Source organism: Ascaphus truei, chromosome 6, assembly GCF_040206685.1.
Source record: "Ascaphus truei isolate aAscTru1 chromosome 6, aAscTru1.hap1, whole genome shotgun sequence".
In the NCBI taxonomy this organism is placed as follows: domain Eukaryota; kingdom Metazoa; phylum Chordata; class Amphibia; order Anura; family Ascaphidae; genus Ascaphus; species Ascaphus truei.
In genome coordinates this window covers 42,001,892-42,016,739 of record NC_134488.1, presented here as the reverse complement: position 1 = coordinate 42,016,739, position 14,848 = coordinate 42,001,892, and the positions used below count along the sequence as shown (strand labels likewise).

Here is a 14,848-nt window from a genome sequence, read left to right as displayed (position 1 = left end):
CGTGCTGATTTCCCGGCCGCGCGGGAAAATGTTGCAGACTGTCCGAGCTTGGCGGGAAATCCTAAGCCCCGCCCCCGCCAACTGAATAACTCTGTGCCGAGCCAGAGTCACTCAATGAAAGAGTGTGCTGCCCCTCCTTCAGATTCCACCAGGGGGAGCAAGCACTGTGAGCCTTCACCCGTAACTGCTGTCTCCATCAAAGAAAGTACTGGGGGCAAAGAAAATTGCTCGCCGTCATATGGACTCTGGCCGACGAAGGCCGGGGCCGTATCCTTTTTGTTGTGTCCGTGTATGATAGAATCGTTGAGTCCGTCGGGTAGTATGAACTTTGCTGTTTTGACGTTCCTGATAAGAGGGCGGATGGAAAACGCAAACGAGGATGGGTGCCGGGAATGTTTCTGTAACAACGGTGACTGCTCCTTTTGTAAATTGGCCTGGGGACGCATATGTGGCTGCTGCAGGATACCGACTCTGCAACCCGTGCCGTTGGCGGTTACAGGACAGTCCGAGGAAGAGGGCACTGTGGCCGACATAAATGAAATAGACTCTTGGTTTCCTGATAAGGGTGATGAAACAGACTGTAAGGGAGTACACCCCAATGTGTATGTGGCCTGGCACGCGCCAGGAGTGAAAGCCCTTACATTAATGTGCACATGCCTGCAAAAAGCTTATGTCCAAGGAGCCGACCTATTTCAGCTACCGCTGGATTTCAAGACCGGCACCGTGGATGGAGAACTGAGCATACAGTATTTTAGCCCCACATGTGACTGTTCTAGAGCGGCATTGGCGTGGGAGCCTCAATGTGAAGATTGCGGTGCCTGGTTCTTAAAACCTATTGTGCCCCAGCCTGAAGAGCCGGTCAGTATAACTAACCCATCTACCCTTCTCATAGACATTTCGGAGGGCCAGTGCGCCCAAGTGAACCTTCTAGACCTGGTTCCTGAGCAGGAACCACAGAAAACCCGGATCAGCCCATCCTGGAGCCGAGCAACACGTTGGCGGAGGATCCGATCGTGATGTTGCCAGCGGACAAGGTTGAATTCCCATCGGTGGCGATGCGCCGACCGGCGAACCACCCCAGCAGTGAGACAGAGGAATCACAGGGTAAGGTGTATATACCCCCACCTTCTTCTAGTGAATCCAGCGACCCGTCACTTGTGGTGATGCGCCTGCCGGCGGACCACTTTAGTGACACCAATGAACACACTATCTCGGCGAATGCAGAGCCTGCTGTGGGCCGTGTGCCCTAGAGGAAGTGTGTCCCGATGTTGCGGACCCTGCTGTGGGCCCGTGTACCCTACAATGGTCAGTCCGACCTACTACAGAGGTACCATCGGTCCTAGGCTTGGGACCAGTACCTACAGACGACAAGGGTGAGTCGACTGCCCCAGGGGTGTTGGGGGTGAGCCTCCAGGTGACCGCGGAGCACGATGGCTCCTTAAGTCTGGTCGCCCGGGTGAAGGGCTCCCCTCTGCATCGCGTCCTGGTGGAGGTGTCCTCATTGGAAGGTAGCTGTCCAGAGAAGAGAGTGGACCAGTGTCTACCGTCGATCCTTCCGGAAGAAGGGAAGCCCATCGTCAGCCAGCAGAGTGGTAAGGAACCCCCTTGTTCCCCACCGACTCCGATGGAGGTGGCCGTGAAGAAGGCCATAGCTACGGTTCCTGAGCGGAGTGTGAGCCCGTGTGCTCCGACGCAAGTGGTCCCAGGACTGGGATCCAACGCTCCCGAAGTTCGAGTCAGTGAGTGGACTGTCCCAGAAGAATTGGGGACAGGTCCCGATACCGCCAAGGTGGGAACTGACAGCGTCCCCGAGGACCTGTTGGCCACCGTGAATCACCGCAGGGGTAAGGTGTCTACTCTTTCCCCCCTGCCAGGTGAAACCGAGACATTGTCCCGTGCTAGCTTCTCAGTGGAAGCCTCACAAAAATATGGGGACAAAGACTGTGTGGAGAGAGATCCAGGGAGACTGGCCTCCTTTAAGCCCAAAAAGGAGCGCCCCATTCCTCAGGTAGTGGACCGCGGGAAAGGTCCTGGCCTCCTGGTCTACCGCATCCAAGCCGCTGATGACCGGGTAAAGGCCTGCTTAAAAGACGTTGTGCTACTCCTTCCACCAGGGGGAGGAAGTAGCGAAGAGCCAGTGACTGTTTCCCCAGAGCGTGCTCAACAGGAGATTTTGCTGGGGGAGGCTCACGGGCGCAAAAGTGAGGTACCCCCACATGTTCAGTTCGGGGCACCCCACACATGGTCTCAACCAGTCTCAGGTATTAATTGGTGTGATATGCCCTGTAATTTTTCATTGTGTGAAAGTGTACCAATTATGCCATGCCATTTTTCAGTGTGTAAACTTATGTCAAGGTATGTCGTTCCCCAAGCGAGGGCGTTGGATTTTCACCAGGGGGAGAGTGTAAGGGGGTCACCCCCGGTTCCCCTGATTTTCCTTTGCCCCTGCCTTACCCCTGTGGCAGTGGGGGAAGGGGACGGCGACTTCTCCCGGCGGGCACCGCCCTCTTGGTTTTGTCGCGAGCTTCGCCTATGCGCAGTAAAGATCGCGCACGCGGTCCCCATAGAAAAGAGCTTTGCCAAGGACTACAATTCCCAGCAGCCTCTGGGGACTGCACTTTCACCCTTGTCACAGGCAGCATTGAAGCCATTAGAGCTGGCAGATTCTCATGCTGCAGAGTTGCAACAATGTTGTGTGCAGACAGGGTTTTTGTCAGTTGCAGCACATTAGGCAGTCAGGAAGAAGCAGAGCAAGGAGGCAGACAAGGGAAGGAGGTAGGGTACGGGATCCCCTGTACTAGCCAGCACCCCCTTGGCCCAAGATAGCTCTAGTTATCCCATATAGTGAGTGTTGCCAGGGATGCCCTAGAGCAGGGGAGCGCAAACTTTTTGTGCTGCGCCCCCCTGTCTCTCTGCCCCCGGCTCTCATGCCCCCCTGCCTACCTTTATCCGCGTCAGATGACGCTGCGTGGGCGTGTGACGTCAGGTCACATGGTGCCGCGGCGTCTATTGACGCCGCGTTGCCATGGCGACGCAACACAGACTGCTGAATCCCGGTAAGTAAACAGTTGCAGAGGCCTCACGCGACCCCCCGGCATTTAATTTAAATGCCTGGGGGAAGAGCGCGGGGCCTCTGCAACTGCCCGCGCCCCCCCAGCACAATCTCCCGCCCCCCCTGGGGGTCGCGCCCCCCACTTTGCGCACCGCTGCCCTAGAGTAAGGGACCCTGTCACTCAGGTTAGTCAGTTGTTAGTGGGAGTCAGGACTGGGCCTCGTTAGGGGAGTAGGCAGACGCTTAACCCCTTAGGCCCCAGATAGACTCTCCAGTGTATGGTGTATGTAGGATTGGTTGCTGTGTGTTGTTGCTGCATGTGCTGGGCGCAGTGTGTGCAGCGTGTGTGAATGTCTGCAGGCTGACGGTGAGAGCTGTGTGTCTGCTGCAGGCTGTTAGGAGTAGCGAGTAGCTAGATGTTAGGGAGGATTAGGGACTTGGGTAGCTAGGGGAGTGGGGCAGGTTATTACTCCGCAGGCCCTAGGAGATTTCCCCAAGCCACCCCAGGTTGCGGTTCATCAGGGACAGGCCCTAGGTTAGGGTTCCTGTCACGTTAGGGTTAGTTAAGGATAGATAGGGATAGCGGCGGTTGCTGTTCCCGTGATTCGGTTGCTGTTACCGTGAGACGGTGGGACCCTCGTTGGGGTTCCTGGAGAAGTACCTGGATATGATCAGACGGATGCATCGCACGTCTGACCCTTTGAGAAGAGTGTTGCAGGCCCGAGCATCGGAGTGCTCGGAAGGTACCTCTGAATTATATGTGCACCAACAGGCCTATTAGTTCATAGTGACTGCGCAGTCACCCACGACCTCCGTAGGAGTACGGGACATTGGGTGTGGGGGATTACAGGACACTGGGTGGGAACGCCAGACATTGGGCCTGAGGTGATAAGGTTATGATGTTATGTAATGTGTGATATGTGTGTTAGTAAAGTCATATAGTTAATATACATGCTGTCGTGTAAGTGATTATTATTGTGATTGTCCTGCGAGGAACCACTCCCCCTCTGGTGGGAGCCATCGCAGGTGGAGGCGCTGTACCGAGAAGATGTTGTAAGTGATCACCCCTAGTATAATTACCCCAGGTTCCCCGTGGCGGAAGCTCAGCCCTCCTGTGAGCCAACAGGTAATGCACCACACCTGAGTAACCTTGTATGTTTCCTGCCCCCACACCGTGTGATCTGCGATTGGGTGGGGGAAACCCCGTTACACTGGTATTACCTCTCTGGGTGTGTATAATACCTATACTGGTATTACCTCTCTGGGCATGTATAATACCTATACTGGTATTACCTCTCTGGGCATGTATAATACCTATACTGGTATTACCTCTCTGGACATAGTGACCGGCTTTGGGGGGGCTGTGGGATTTCCCTGATTAGGGGGAGAGGAGGGCTGTTAGGGGGCGGGACATCTTCCTCCATTCTGCTGAGTAATGTAGCCAATCAGGAGGAGGCGGGGGTGGGGCCAAGGAGAGGAGGTGTCTTTCGAGAGGTTGTGTGTGTCTCAACCGCGTCCCACCTTTCACCATTGTGTCCAGTATGTTTGGAGAAGCCATTTGGCAACCCTAATATCCCTGCTTCAGCATAGGTGGCTCAATCAGAGGCTCAGTCTTCAACTGAGCCTCTGATTGAATCACCTGTGCTGAAGTTGGGATATCTTGAAAACCTGTCCTGGTGGGGGAGGGGATGGGGCATGAGGAATACAGCTGCGCTCCCCTGCTATACTCCATCCTGAGGCCTTCTTTACCCCCCACCACCACCACAATGAGCAGCCACTTATTCCCTCTAGATTGTAAACTCTTCGGAGCCGGGCCCTCATTACCTCTCTGTATCTGCTTGCGCACATTTGTCCTTACTTGTAAGCCATTCAGTTTATGTCATTACCCAATCTCCGTAGCCCCCCTATTGTACCGCGCCGCGGAATAGGTTGCCGCTTTACAAATAAAGAATGATAATAAAAATTGAATTCTATGGAAAGGGATCAGGGGGAAACCGATGGAGAGACGCGATGCTCCGCTGGAACTAAACGTGTCACATGCGGGCTTTATACAGCAGGAATTCCGGGGTGTGACTGGTACCCGCTCACTCCTGTAATATCTTCCCTGCAGGTATCACTTAGTTCAATCAAGACATTTTTCAGATTTAGATGTAATAACTCCACCTAAGGCCCTTATTGTAAGGATTCTGCTCAATCCGTGCCGGGTTTTGCTGCAGTTCGTGTTTTCCAGGCGGCCTGCCCTTTCTGGTGGGAGTCGCCGAGCAAAGTTCTGTGTTTTGCAGCTCCTGTCGGTCTTTGCTGTCGTCTGTTCCTGTTTGGATTCCCTGGTGCTGACCCCAGACCGTGACCCCGACCTCGCTGCTTTCTGCCTGTTGCCTGGACTTTTGCCTGTCCCCTGGACTTTGCACCATTGCCACCTGCCGTGACCTTTTGCCTGTACCCAGGACTCCGCACCATTGTCACCAGCCCTGATCCCGGCTTCCATACCGACTACGAATACTCTTACAGGACTCTGCCCCTGGGCTGTGGTCGGTTTATTTGCATCCCTACCTCAGCCCTGCGGGTCCGTCTCCTGATTTGAGACGAGCACCGTCACACTTATTGAATAAGCTGTAGTTCTATTTAAATGAATAGGACTAAACCAGGGGTGGGCAACTCCAGTCTGCAAGGGCCACCAACACTACATTCTGCGCTATCAGCAAGGAAGAGAAAGCTGGTTACATCCGTACGTAGTTGGCACCCCTTTTTAACCCCCTTGGTTCTATTATCAAAGCCATTTTGGAACGTAACCTTTTCCTCCTGCGTTAATGTATCAAAGTGCTTGGCTTACATTCAGACCCTATGCCGCAGCTGGCGCTGTGGGGAGTATCCGTGGGGAGGAGTTAGGGAAAAGGTCTAATGACGCACATATTATAATGAGATTCGGTGCTTCTCTGCGTCATTTATTTGTTTTTTTACTTACACCCAAAACATCGTCCGGGTGTGAAGGGGCATAAACCTAACGCTGCGTCAGACGCAAGGAGCGGTTTCTTAATACGATGCGACTGTGCCCCAAAAAAAACAGCGCAGTGCCTCAAAACTAAGGACACTCGGATTTTTTTTTTTTTTTTTTAATGTTCGTGTTTTGGGTTTGAAAAAAAACTCGGTTTTGGTTAAAAGATTTTATAAAATAATGATTTCTATTTTTTTTTTTTTTTAGTTTTTTAAATTTCGTAAAAATTAGCGAGGATTTAAAACAAACGTGACCATTTTATAAAGAAAATATATACGTATATGAAAACATCAACAAAACAAACGAATTAGAGAGAGCCTCGTGGTGGTTTGGGATCAAGTTTAGCTTAAATTTAAAAATTTGTTCAAAAAAGTTCAAAGAAATACGTGGCACATTCACACGTCTCAGACAGGTCTGCAACCCTGCCCTTCCCCATTATCTACAAGCGCAGGGACGCGCAAACTTCCTGAGCTGCACCCCCTGCCCGGCAGCCGCAGCATTCGCGCCCCCCCCCCCCCCAACCCCTCCAAGGACCCGGCGTCAAATGACGGCGTGGGTCATGTCACATCACGTGACCCCACCGCGTCATTTGACGCGCGTTGCCATGGTGACGCGTCGCTGAAGAGCCGGCAGAGAGCAGGTAAGGGAGATACAGAGGCCTCATGCCTCCCCCCGGCATTTCATTTAAATGCCTTGGGGGGAGAGCGCGGGGCCTCTGTAACCGCCGGGCCGCCCTATAAATTCGTGCTTTTCAGCACAGCCTGGGCTACCCACCATAACTTATATAATGTGGTGCGATTAAATGTCGAAACCGCAAAGTTGGGATTTTGAGCCCGCGGACGTGCCCATCCTTATTAAAAGCACGACTTTCCTGTGCTGCTACTGTACACAGACCCGCTGATGTTTCCATGGCAACAATCTTCATCGCTCAGTGATAAGACTGTCCATCGTCACAGCTATAGCTAAGTAGTTTTGTTTTTTTTTATTTCGTTCTTTGGCATCATAATTACTTTACAAACAGATAAACATCAAGGGAAACGTGAAAAGCATGAATTTCTAGAAGAACTGGATAATCATTCTTCATCGGGCACAATTAAGTAGTATCTTTACTTTTTAATGATTTTATTGATTGCGAATCCTTACAAAGAAGCAATTTATTGGCATGGAACTGATTTGTAGTGTTACCCTTATAGTATACGAGCGGAAAGTAGCCGGTGCTGCTCGTGAATTCTAAAAAACCCCCAAAATACTGAGTTTTATAAAATGGATAATTTAATTTTTGTTTCTTAATGAGAAATCCCCGGCTAAAACAACAACAACAACAACAACACCCGTAATACTTTCATTGTCTCAGAGGCCCTCAAGTGTTCGACCGCGAGCCTCTAACGCTGTGTGTGTGGGGGGCATTGTAGTCTCGTCCCAAACCCTGATCTCGCCCTCTTGACGATCATTGGCTGCTCCTGTATTTTTGCTAATGTTACCAATTGGATTTTCAGAGTGACCAAGATGAAGTGGCAGCGTGAAGGTTGTGTGATGGTATCATGTCATCTTTGATGTTATATGTGATGTCATCAGTGATGCCACCCGTGAATCGTATTCAAACGTAGACAAAAACCTGCTCCTTAAATTCAGGAACCATCGTAAAATGTGGTTACGATATCTTAAGTGGTGTCCAAATGCAGAGCGCACAGGCGGACCGCTTTCCAAGATATATAGTAGATAATTACGTATTACCTTTCAAACAGAATAATCAATATTAGCATACTAGCCAATGTTCTCACAATGCCCTCTTGTTTTGTTTGCATGGGGCAGGGAAGGGATAGGTTAGAGACATTGGCAGAGATAAGAGGCTGTATAAGGGCATGGAGGTGGCACCGTACTGTAGCAATGGGATTATTCTTTCCATTGGGCACCGACCACAGGAAAGTGCCACTGCCTTTCATTTAAACAAACACCAATAGAGGCGAGGGCAGGTAGGGAGGAAATATATGGGGGTTAGTGCACATTTGACACGCTGACAGCACTAGTGCAATGCTTATAGTGGCTGTTGCTGCAATATGTTGGCATGACATGTGTGTGACGTTATGAGAAGCTTTCAGCATAATTTTGCTGTGCTCCTTCTCCCCCGTTCTTCACCCTTGTCCTTCTTTACCTGGATGGCTGGATTCACTTCCAACGATAGGTTCACCATGAGACCCAGGACTGCAAACAAGATGTCCCTGTAGTCTGGTCCAACGCCAGGCAAGCTGCATTCATCCTGAATGGACACACACAAACAGATGCATGACGCCGTGATAGTGGTAGGAATCAGTTATGCGACGATGCAACCTGATCACCCGACACGGTGGGTAACAATGCCTGAGAATACATAAGGATCTTCTCTTACACGTGTTATCTGCAAACCCCAACTTTAAAATCTTTATCTGAACCTTTAAAATATTGCTCAGCCTTTCACGCACCAACGTCATTTTCAAATACAGTAGTAAGAGCTTTTTTTTTATATCAGCGGTGGTATAATTTCATAGCCCTTTATGCAATGATATGCAATAATAACCAACACCCAGCTAAAAGGAGTTCCAGCAAATCTAGTGTTCATCTAATCTGTGCTCCCCACAGTAACCAATAACCCTGCTTAATATGCTGTAAAGCCATCTTCTCCTTGCCTGGGAACATTGCTGTCCTATTGCAATGAATGGAGTTGCATCTTATTGAATAGGGGGCGCACCCCAGATGCCTCGCCCCCGCCCTCCTTACTAAGTGAAACACCGTCACACAGGAACAATTTTCCGATGATCCAATACATCTCTTGCTCCATGGAGTAATATAGCAACTTAGGCCGCGCGTATAGTGCCTGCAACGGCGACGCAACGCGTGACATCACCCATCGCCGCTAGCGAAAGTTGTATTTCGCTTTGCGGCGGTGTCGCGGGCGACCAGGCCATTGATTGGTTCAGGGGCTGTCACATGAGGCGACAGCCCCTAAAAAAAATCAAATATTCCGGGCTTCAAAAAATTATGTCTCCCCATCGCCGTCGCGCTTACTATAAGCGCACGCGGCGGCGACAATGCATTTGTTTTCGGAAGACGTCGCGTCAACGGCACTATAAGTGCAGCCTAAGACAGAAGGAGCCCATAACCTAATTCTGTTCTCTTACATCAGGGGTGCTCAACTCCAGTCCCCCAACAGGTCAGGTTTTGAGGATATTCCAGCTTTAGCACAGGTGGCTCAACCAGTCTTCGACTGAGCAACTGATTGAGCCACCTGTGGTGGCCAGACTTGTTGGGGGGTCTTGATTACCTAAGTTGAGCACCCTGGGCTTACCTGGATGTACAGAGATACAGCTACTGTGGTGAATTCACAAGCAGAACCTGCCCTGGGACACACAGTAACAGTTTCGCTCACTCTCTCTCTACATACGTATTACTTACCACAGTTGACAGGCAGGCGTCCCAGCATTCTGCATAACCCGCCATCTGCTTCCTGATATCTCCGTCACCGCTGAGGTTTCCCATCACACCGATGCACCGAGGGAGAACGGCCCTGTTCAGCGTCTTCACATTCCTCTTTAGGACAGGAAGGTGATGTGAGGGACTTAAATCATGTCACATAGCATTGCCAACCTAGCTCCACGTTGTGTCCACGAGATTCTCTTCCCCCCCCCCCCTCTATATTTCAGGGTCCGGATGGGAGTTACGTCACCTTTAGGCCAGACACACTTAACGCAAGTCGTTATTTCCAGCTAAAGCAAGGCAGTGCTAACGGTCGTGGGTTCTGCATATAATTAGCTTTGTGAATGTGTGTTAACCTCATGGCAAATTGCAGCTGTTAATGATATCCGGAGTTAACAGAGCCTGAGGCCTTAGATTGGAGCTTACAATGACCCTTCATAGAATGATCACTTAGAGCAGGGGTTCCCAACACCAGTCCTCAAGACCCCCAAGCCGAGTAGTTTTAAGGATATTCCTGCACAGGTGGCCCAATCAGTGGCTCAGTTGAAGACTGCTTCAGCACAGGTGGCTCAATCATGCTGAAGCATGGATGTCCTTGAGGACAGGAGTTGAGAACCCCTGCATGAGAGAATGAATCCCCTGATAGGAGTGACGGAGAGGTGAGGAAATGCATGGCCAGTGGCTCAGTGGCCAACACAGCTAAGACGTCCGTAGATATGCGTGTAAGAGACGAAATGGTTTCTCAAGCTGGAATGCACGGCACCGCAGTAGAACATTTGCTATTGGTTATTCAGCACTAATGCGAGGTATATTACATAAGCCAATATACACAGGGGGATTGATGAAGTTATAAGACAAAAAGATGGACGGTGACGGTAGGGGGTAAACAGGCTCTCAAATAAAGGTTAAGCCTGTGTTGGTTACACCTGATCCATGTATAAGGGTCCAAGAGAGTTAGCTCTTGGGCCCAGTAACATTTTATCTTTTCAATGAATTGCCTGTAGTAGAAGTATTTTCGTGTTTTCCCCTTTCCAGGCATGCCAGCGAGCAGGGATTGCTGGGGTATCAGTTTTAAGGGGGGTTTTGCGGAGGATCCGTTAACAGAAGGTGCCTAGGAGGTTGGGGTTCAGAGTTGTCGGTTCCCCCAGAAATGTATCCGGAAATAATGTCTGATTCTCGGATACATGTGGGCACATTGTCCCGGCAATTCCTCCCCTTGAAAACGCAAACACGACTCACCACTAGGGTGCCCTGCTTCAGCACAGCCCAGAAAGGAGAATGAGGTATAGGGATGAATAAGTATCCCTGTAGCTGAGGGAATCCCTAGGTTAAGGGGGGTACCCCAGCTAGTGCCAAGGTGACCCAGAACCAGTGTAGGGTTTGTGGTGCCCCAACCGTATACAGTATAAGGTTTAGGGGGGACTCAGAGTCCAGTATGAGTCCAAAACAACATCTTTCTTCTTCTGTCCCTTGTACCCAGAGACTCAGAAGTATACAGTATTACTAACATACCTTAATGTATTAAAATATACTTTATTAATTGTAATGTGTTTTTACATTCAGAACCGATGTCCAAACAGGCTGCCCGAGCTAACCCATGGGCGCCTGTAAGTCTGCTGGACATCGGAGTTCAAACAGTCAGAGGATGCCAGAGGTGTGAATAGCATTTGGGCAGCAGGGAAAGGTGAAGTTCCAGGTCCGAGATCAATGTCAGTCGTCCGGGATGCCACTTGCTCTGCCAGACCTGGTGGAGCCTGTCCGAGCGGGTGGCATTGAGATAGCCAGGAGCGAAGGTGGCAAACTTGTACATGTCCCTCGGCTATTTCAGATATCCCGCTGACCCGGCTTTTCTAGCCGACTTGGCTCTGATTGGTTGCTTGGGAATTTTCCCCCGCGATGATTGGCTGCTGAGTTTTGTGAATGAAACTCAGAAAAGTATAATAATCTGTGAGCCAACGAGATTGTAGTTCTCCAGTAGTAAGAGCGTGGGCGGGCTTTTCAAAGTTGCTTCTGCTCGAATAGCAGAGCAGCTGGCTTCGATTACAAGCCTGAAAGGCCTGCCGGCCAGAGACTAAGTCCCAACTTTTGCACCCAAGTTCTCAAAATCGAGCGCGGCTTTTATGTTGATTTGTGTTCCAGAGGATTTGGAGTAACTCGCGGTCAGGAGGGACCAAGTTCTCAGAAGAGAACGTACCGGTGGCATGTGGAATGTCAAGCAGCCTGGAGCCCTCAGCGACGGGACACATGACCGCAGGGACTAGGCTCCCCTCTCTTCCCTCCCCCTCACCTTTGGTGCCGGTTCACATGCTGCTTCCCCTCTCCCCTCCCGCTTGGCTGGATTGCATGCTGTTTCCCCTCCCCTTCCCCAGTGTCACGGGGGGCGGAGCTAAGGGGATTCAAAGGAGCGCAGGGGAGGGAGGGAGGGAGGGCAGTCTGGTCTCTGAAAAGAAGTTCCCGCCCACCCGTCCCTTTGTTTGGGTAATACCATGACAATCGTATAATATATTGTACATTATGTTGTATTTTCTTCTTTTCAGAAATAAGTATACATGGGAAGGATGTTGATACAGGGAGTAATCTGATTGCCAATTCTTGGAGTCAGGAAGGAATTTATTTTTCCCTTTGTGTTATATCACTGGGGTTTTTTGTTTGTTTGTTTGTCTTCCTCTGGATCAAAAAACTGTAGGTGAGGATACAGACCCTTTGTTGTGTATTTATTTATATATGTGGGTTGGGGGAGGGAAGGGGAGCTTCCTCGCAGGCTCCAAGGTCATGCCGATTTGAGCTCCAGGGGATTCCGGGCTATGTCCCGGTCAGGGTAAAACTCATCTACTGAGTTCCCTGCACATAGGAAAGTCTAGTTTTCAACCCCAGTCCAAAGTAAGTGTGTCTTTTGGTCTGTATTTTGTGTATCATTGTGTGAAAGCGAATTTATGCGAATAAACTTATATTTATTTCTCTACCTTGTTTTGCTCAATGAATGATCGTGGTAAAAAGGTGTAAATAACCTGGTCTCCCGTGACAGAGACCTACATAAGTTTAATATGTTTCAAGGTTTTAATATCTACTGATCACCAAGTGAGATGATTCCACTTACCAGTAAATGGGTAAATAGGGGCAGTGATGCAGAGGGAAAGTTGGTCCTGAAATGGATTTTCAACCTGTCATAGAAGCAGAAAAAGAGAGAGAGATACAGGCATAGGGGAAGGAACAAGGAAGGAGAGAGAGAATGATAAGAAGAGATAATGAGATATAGGATAAGGGAGAGGAGAGAGAGAGAAATGGAGAGAGAGGGAGAGAGAATGATAAGGAGAGATAATGAGATATAGGATAAGGGAGAGGAGAGAGAGAGAAATGGAGAGAGAGGGAGAGAGAATGATAAGGAGAGATAATGAGAGAGGTAGATGGATAGGAGAAGGAAGAGGGAAGGAGAGAGAGATTATCATAATGAGTGATAGAGGGATGGGAAAGGAAGAGGAGAGTGAGAGAATGGGAGGGAGACAAAAAGAGAGGGAGCGAAACAGATGGAGAGAAAGAGAGAGAGAAATGGAGAGAGAGAGGAAGATAAAGGGGAGACAATGAGAGAGATAGAGGGATAGAAGAAGGAAGAGAGAAGGTGAGAAAGAAAGAAAACTGGTTACTCTCTCTCTCCAACAGCTAATCAGCAGCGCAGCCCTCACGCGGTAGAAGTTGATTATTGGGCGCCCTGAAATGTATTTGCCACGTAAGCCACGTAAGCCAAAACTCAAGTAACCAGGCACTCACAATGCACACAAAGAACGTACTCACCACTGAATTTCTCTAATAGCTTAGGTTAAAATTGATGAAAAATAATGAATTTTAATCCACCTCAACAAGTGGGCGTGATAACCCCTATCCTTTTCTCCTTAGAAAATGGCCTAGGGGTGTAGTGTTTGACGCAGATGAACCGGTTTCAACTCCAAACACCGGCGCTTTGTGACACCTCACTCTTGTGTCCCTGTGCCCCAGGCAGCAACATTATATTGTGAGAATTTTTTTTAGGCAGGGACTTATTACACCTATTACTTCTACTGAACAGCACCATATACTGTACACTGCCAGTGCCACACAGGAAACAATATACGATCATACCTAGAGCTACGTAGAAACATGCAATGCTGGAATAACAGGATAATGCAATCTTGAAGGGCTCTATGTATTGTTATAATAAAAGTCATGGCACAGTTCAAGTACATCTGTTACAAAAGCCAGTTTCTGTCTATTGTCCTCTGTCAGGCCTAGATAAAAAAAAATACACACACAGTGTAAGAAAGAGACCGCTGAGCTTTCAGTGAAGAGCAGCATAACCGTGAGGCCCAGGCTCCCCCTCTCCCCCCTGTTTGTATATCCCACAGATTTTGAATATGTTAATGTTCATTCAGATCGGGTTTAGAAGGTTTCTGTGGGCCTGGTGGTCTGGGGCTATTTTAAGCGGTTAAATGGCCCCTTTGGTGGCGACTGGTTGTGGGGTAAGTGCAGGGTAACCTTGCCAGGCGGGGCTCAGTTACACTAATGCCTGGTAGTGCCATGGTGGGCGGTTGGGAAGGGCTCATTGTGCTTTGAGCACCTGGGGCCCATCTCACGGATGACGATGAGTCAGCTGAGCAGCTGGGAATTTGGGCGGTCCTGCCGTGAGGGGCCATGGTCTGCGCATCATTGGCCTTACCAGTGGGTGGAGCGCCCTGGCAGGGTTAGCACCCCCCTATTGCTGTATTTTAATAAAAGCCGCGGCCATTGTACCTCCAGACCTTGCGTGTGTGTTTTGGGGGAGGGGTCGGGGGAGCAGCATCGCAGGCTCCGAGCTCATATATCTACAGTAAACCACACCAAACACATCCAGCGAGTTACCTTTCTTCCAGTGTTAGACTGTGCAATAAAACCATCGCGTCGCTCGCTCTTGCATCCTGTAGCCTTGCATATCCCAGAAGGCTTTGCAATAGCCTGAAAAAAATAGTACACTTTCAGCACTGCAACTCTCTAGTTGCGAAATATCAAGGCCAATTATTTCCCAGCCATGACTTGATCACTGCCAACGTTCAGTCAACAGACCGTCCTCAGGGTAACAGTGATATTACTCATATATCAGCTCATGTGACAGCTCATAACGTTCTTGATACGGTCACTATCGCCTTGCATGGTTTCCCCTATCACTTCAAATGTAAGGATGTTTGCTGCACACCAAAGACAAATAACAATAACTTATGATACATTTACCGGGGCTCCTTCGTCCCAGGGAAGGCCTGCATTCCATCCAATATATCCAATGGAATTACTGGGCAAGGGCACAGGGATTTCGGCCTGCTCGGTGCCACGTCACTTGAGAGAGGCCAGCA

The 14,848-nt window shown here is 49.7% G+C and overlaps 1 protein-coding gene across 2 annotated transcripts in view; it reads right to left on the bottom strand.

Annotated features, from left to right (window-relative positions):
- Window positions 1-14,848, bottom strand: part of TTC12 (tetratricopeptide repeat domain 12) — an 83,790-nt gene that overhangs the window by 20,044 nt on the left and 48,898 nt on the right. For both annotated transcript variants that reach the window (XM_075604037.1, XM_075604036.1), the window contains exons 14-17: window positions 14,364-14,456; window positions 12,592-12,655; window positions 9,474-9,608; window positions 8,197-8,301 (exon numbers count right to left, since the gene is read on the bottom strand). In XM_075604037.1, the coding sequence (XP_075460152.1) occupies window positions 8,197-8,301; window positions 9,474-9,608; window positions 12,592-12,655; window positions 14,364-14,456 (397 nt within the window). The remainder of the gene's footprint in view (window positions 1-8,196; window positions 8,302-9,473; window positions 9,609-12,591; window positions 12,656-14,363; window positions 14,457-14,848) is intronic.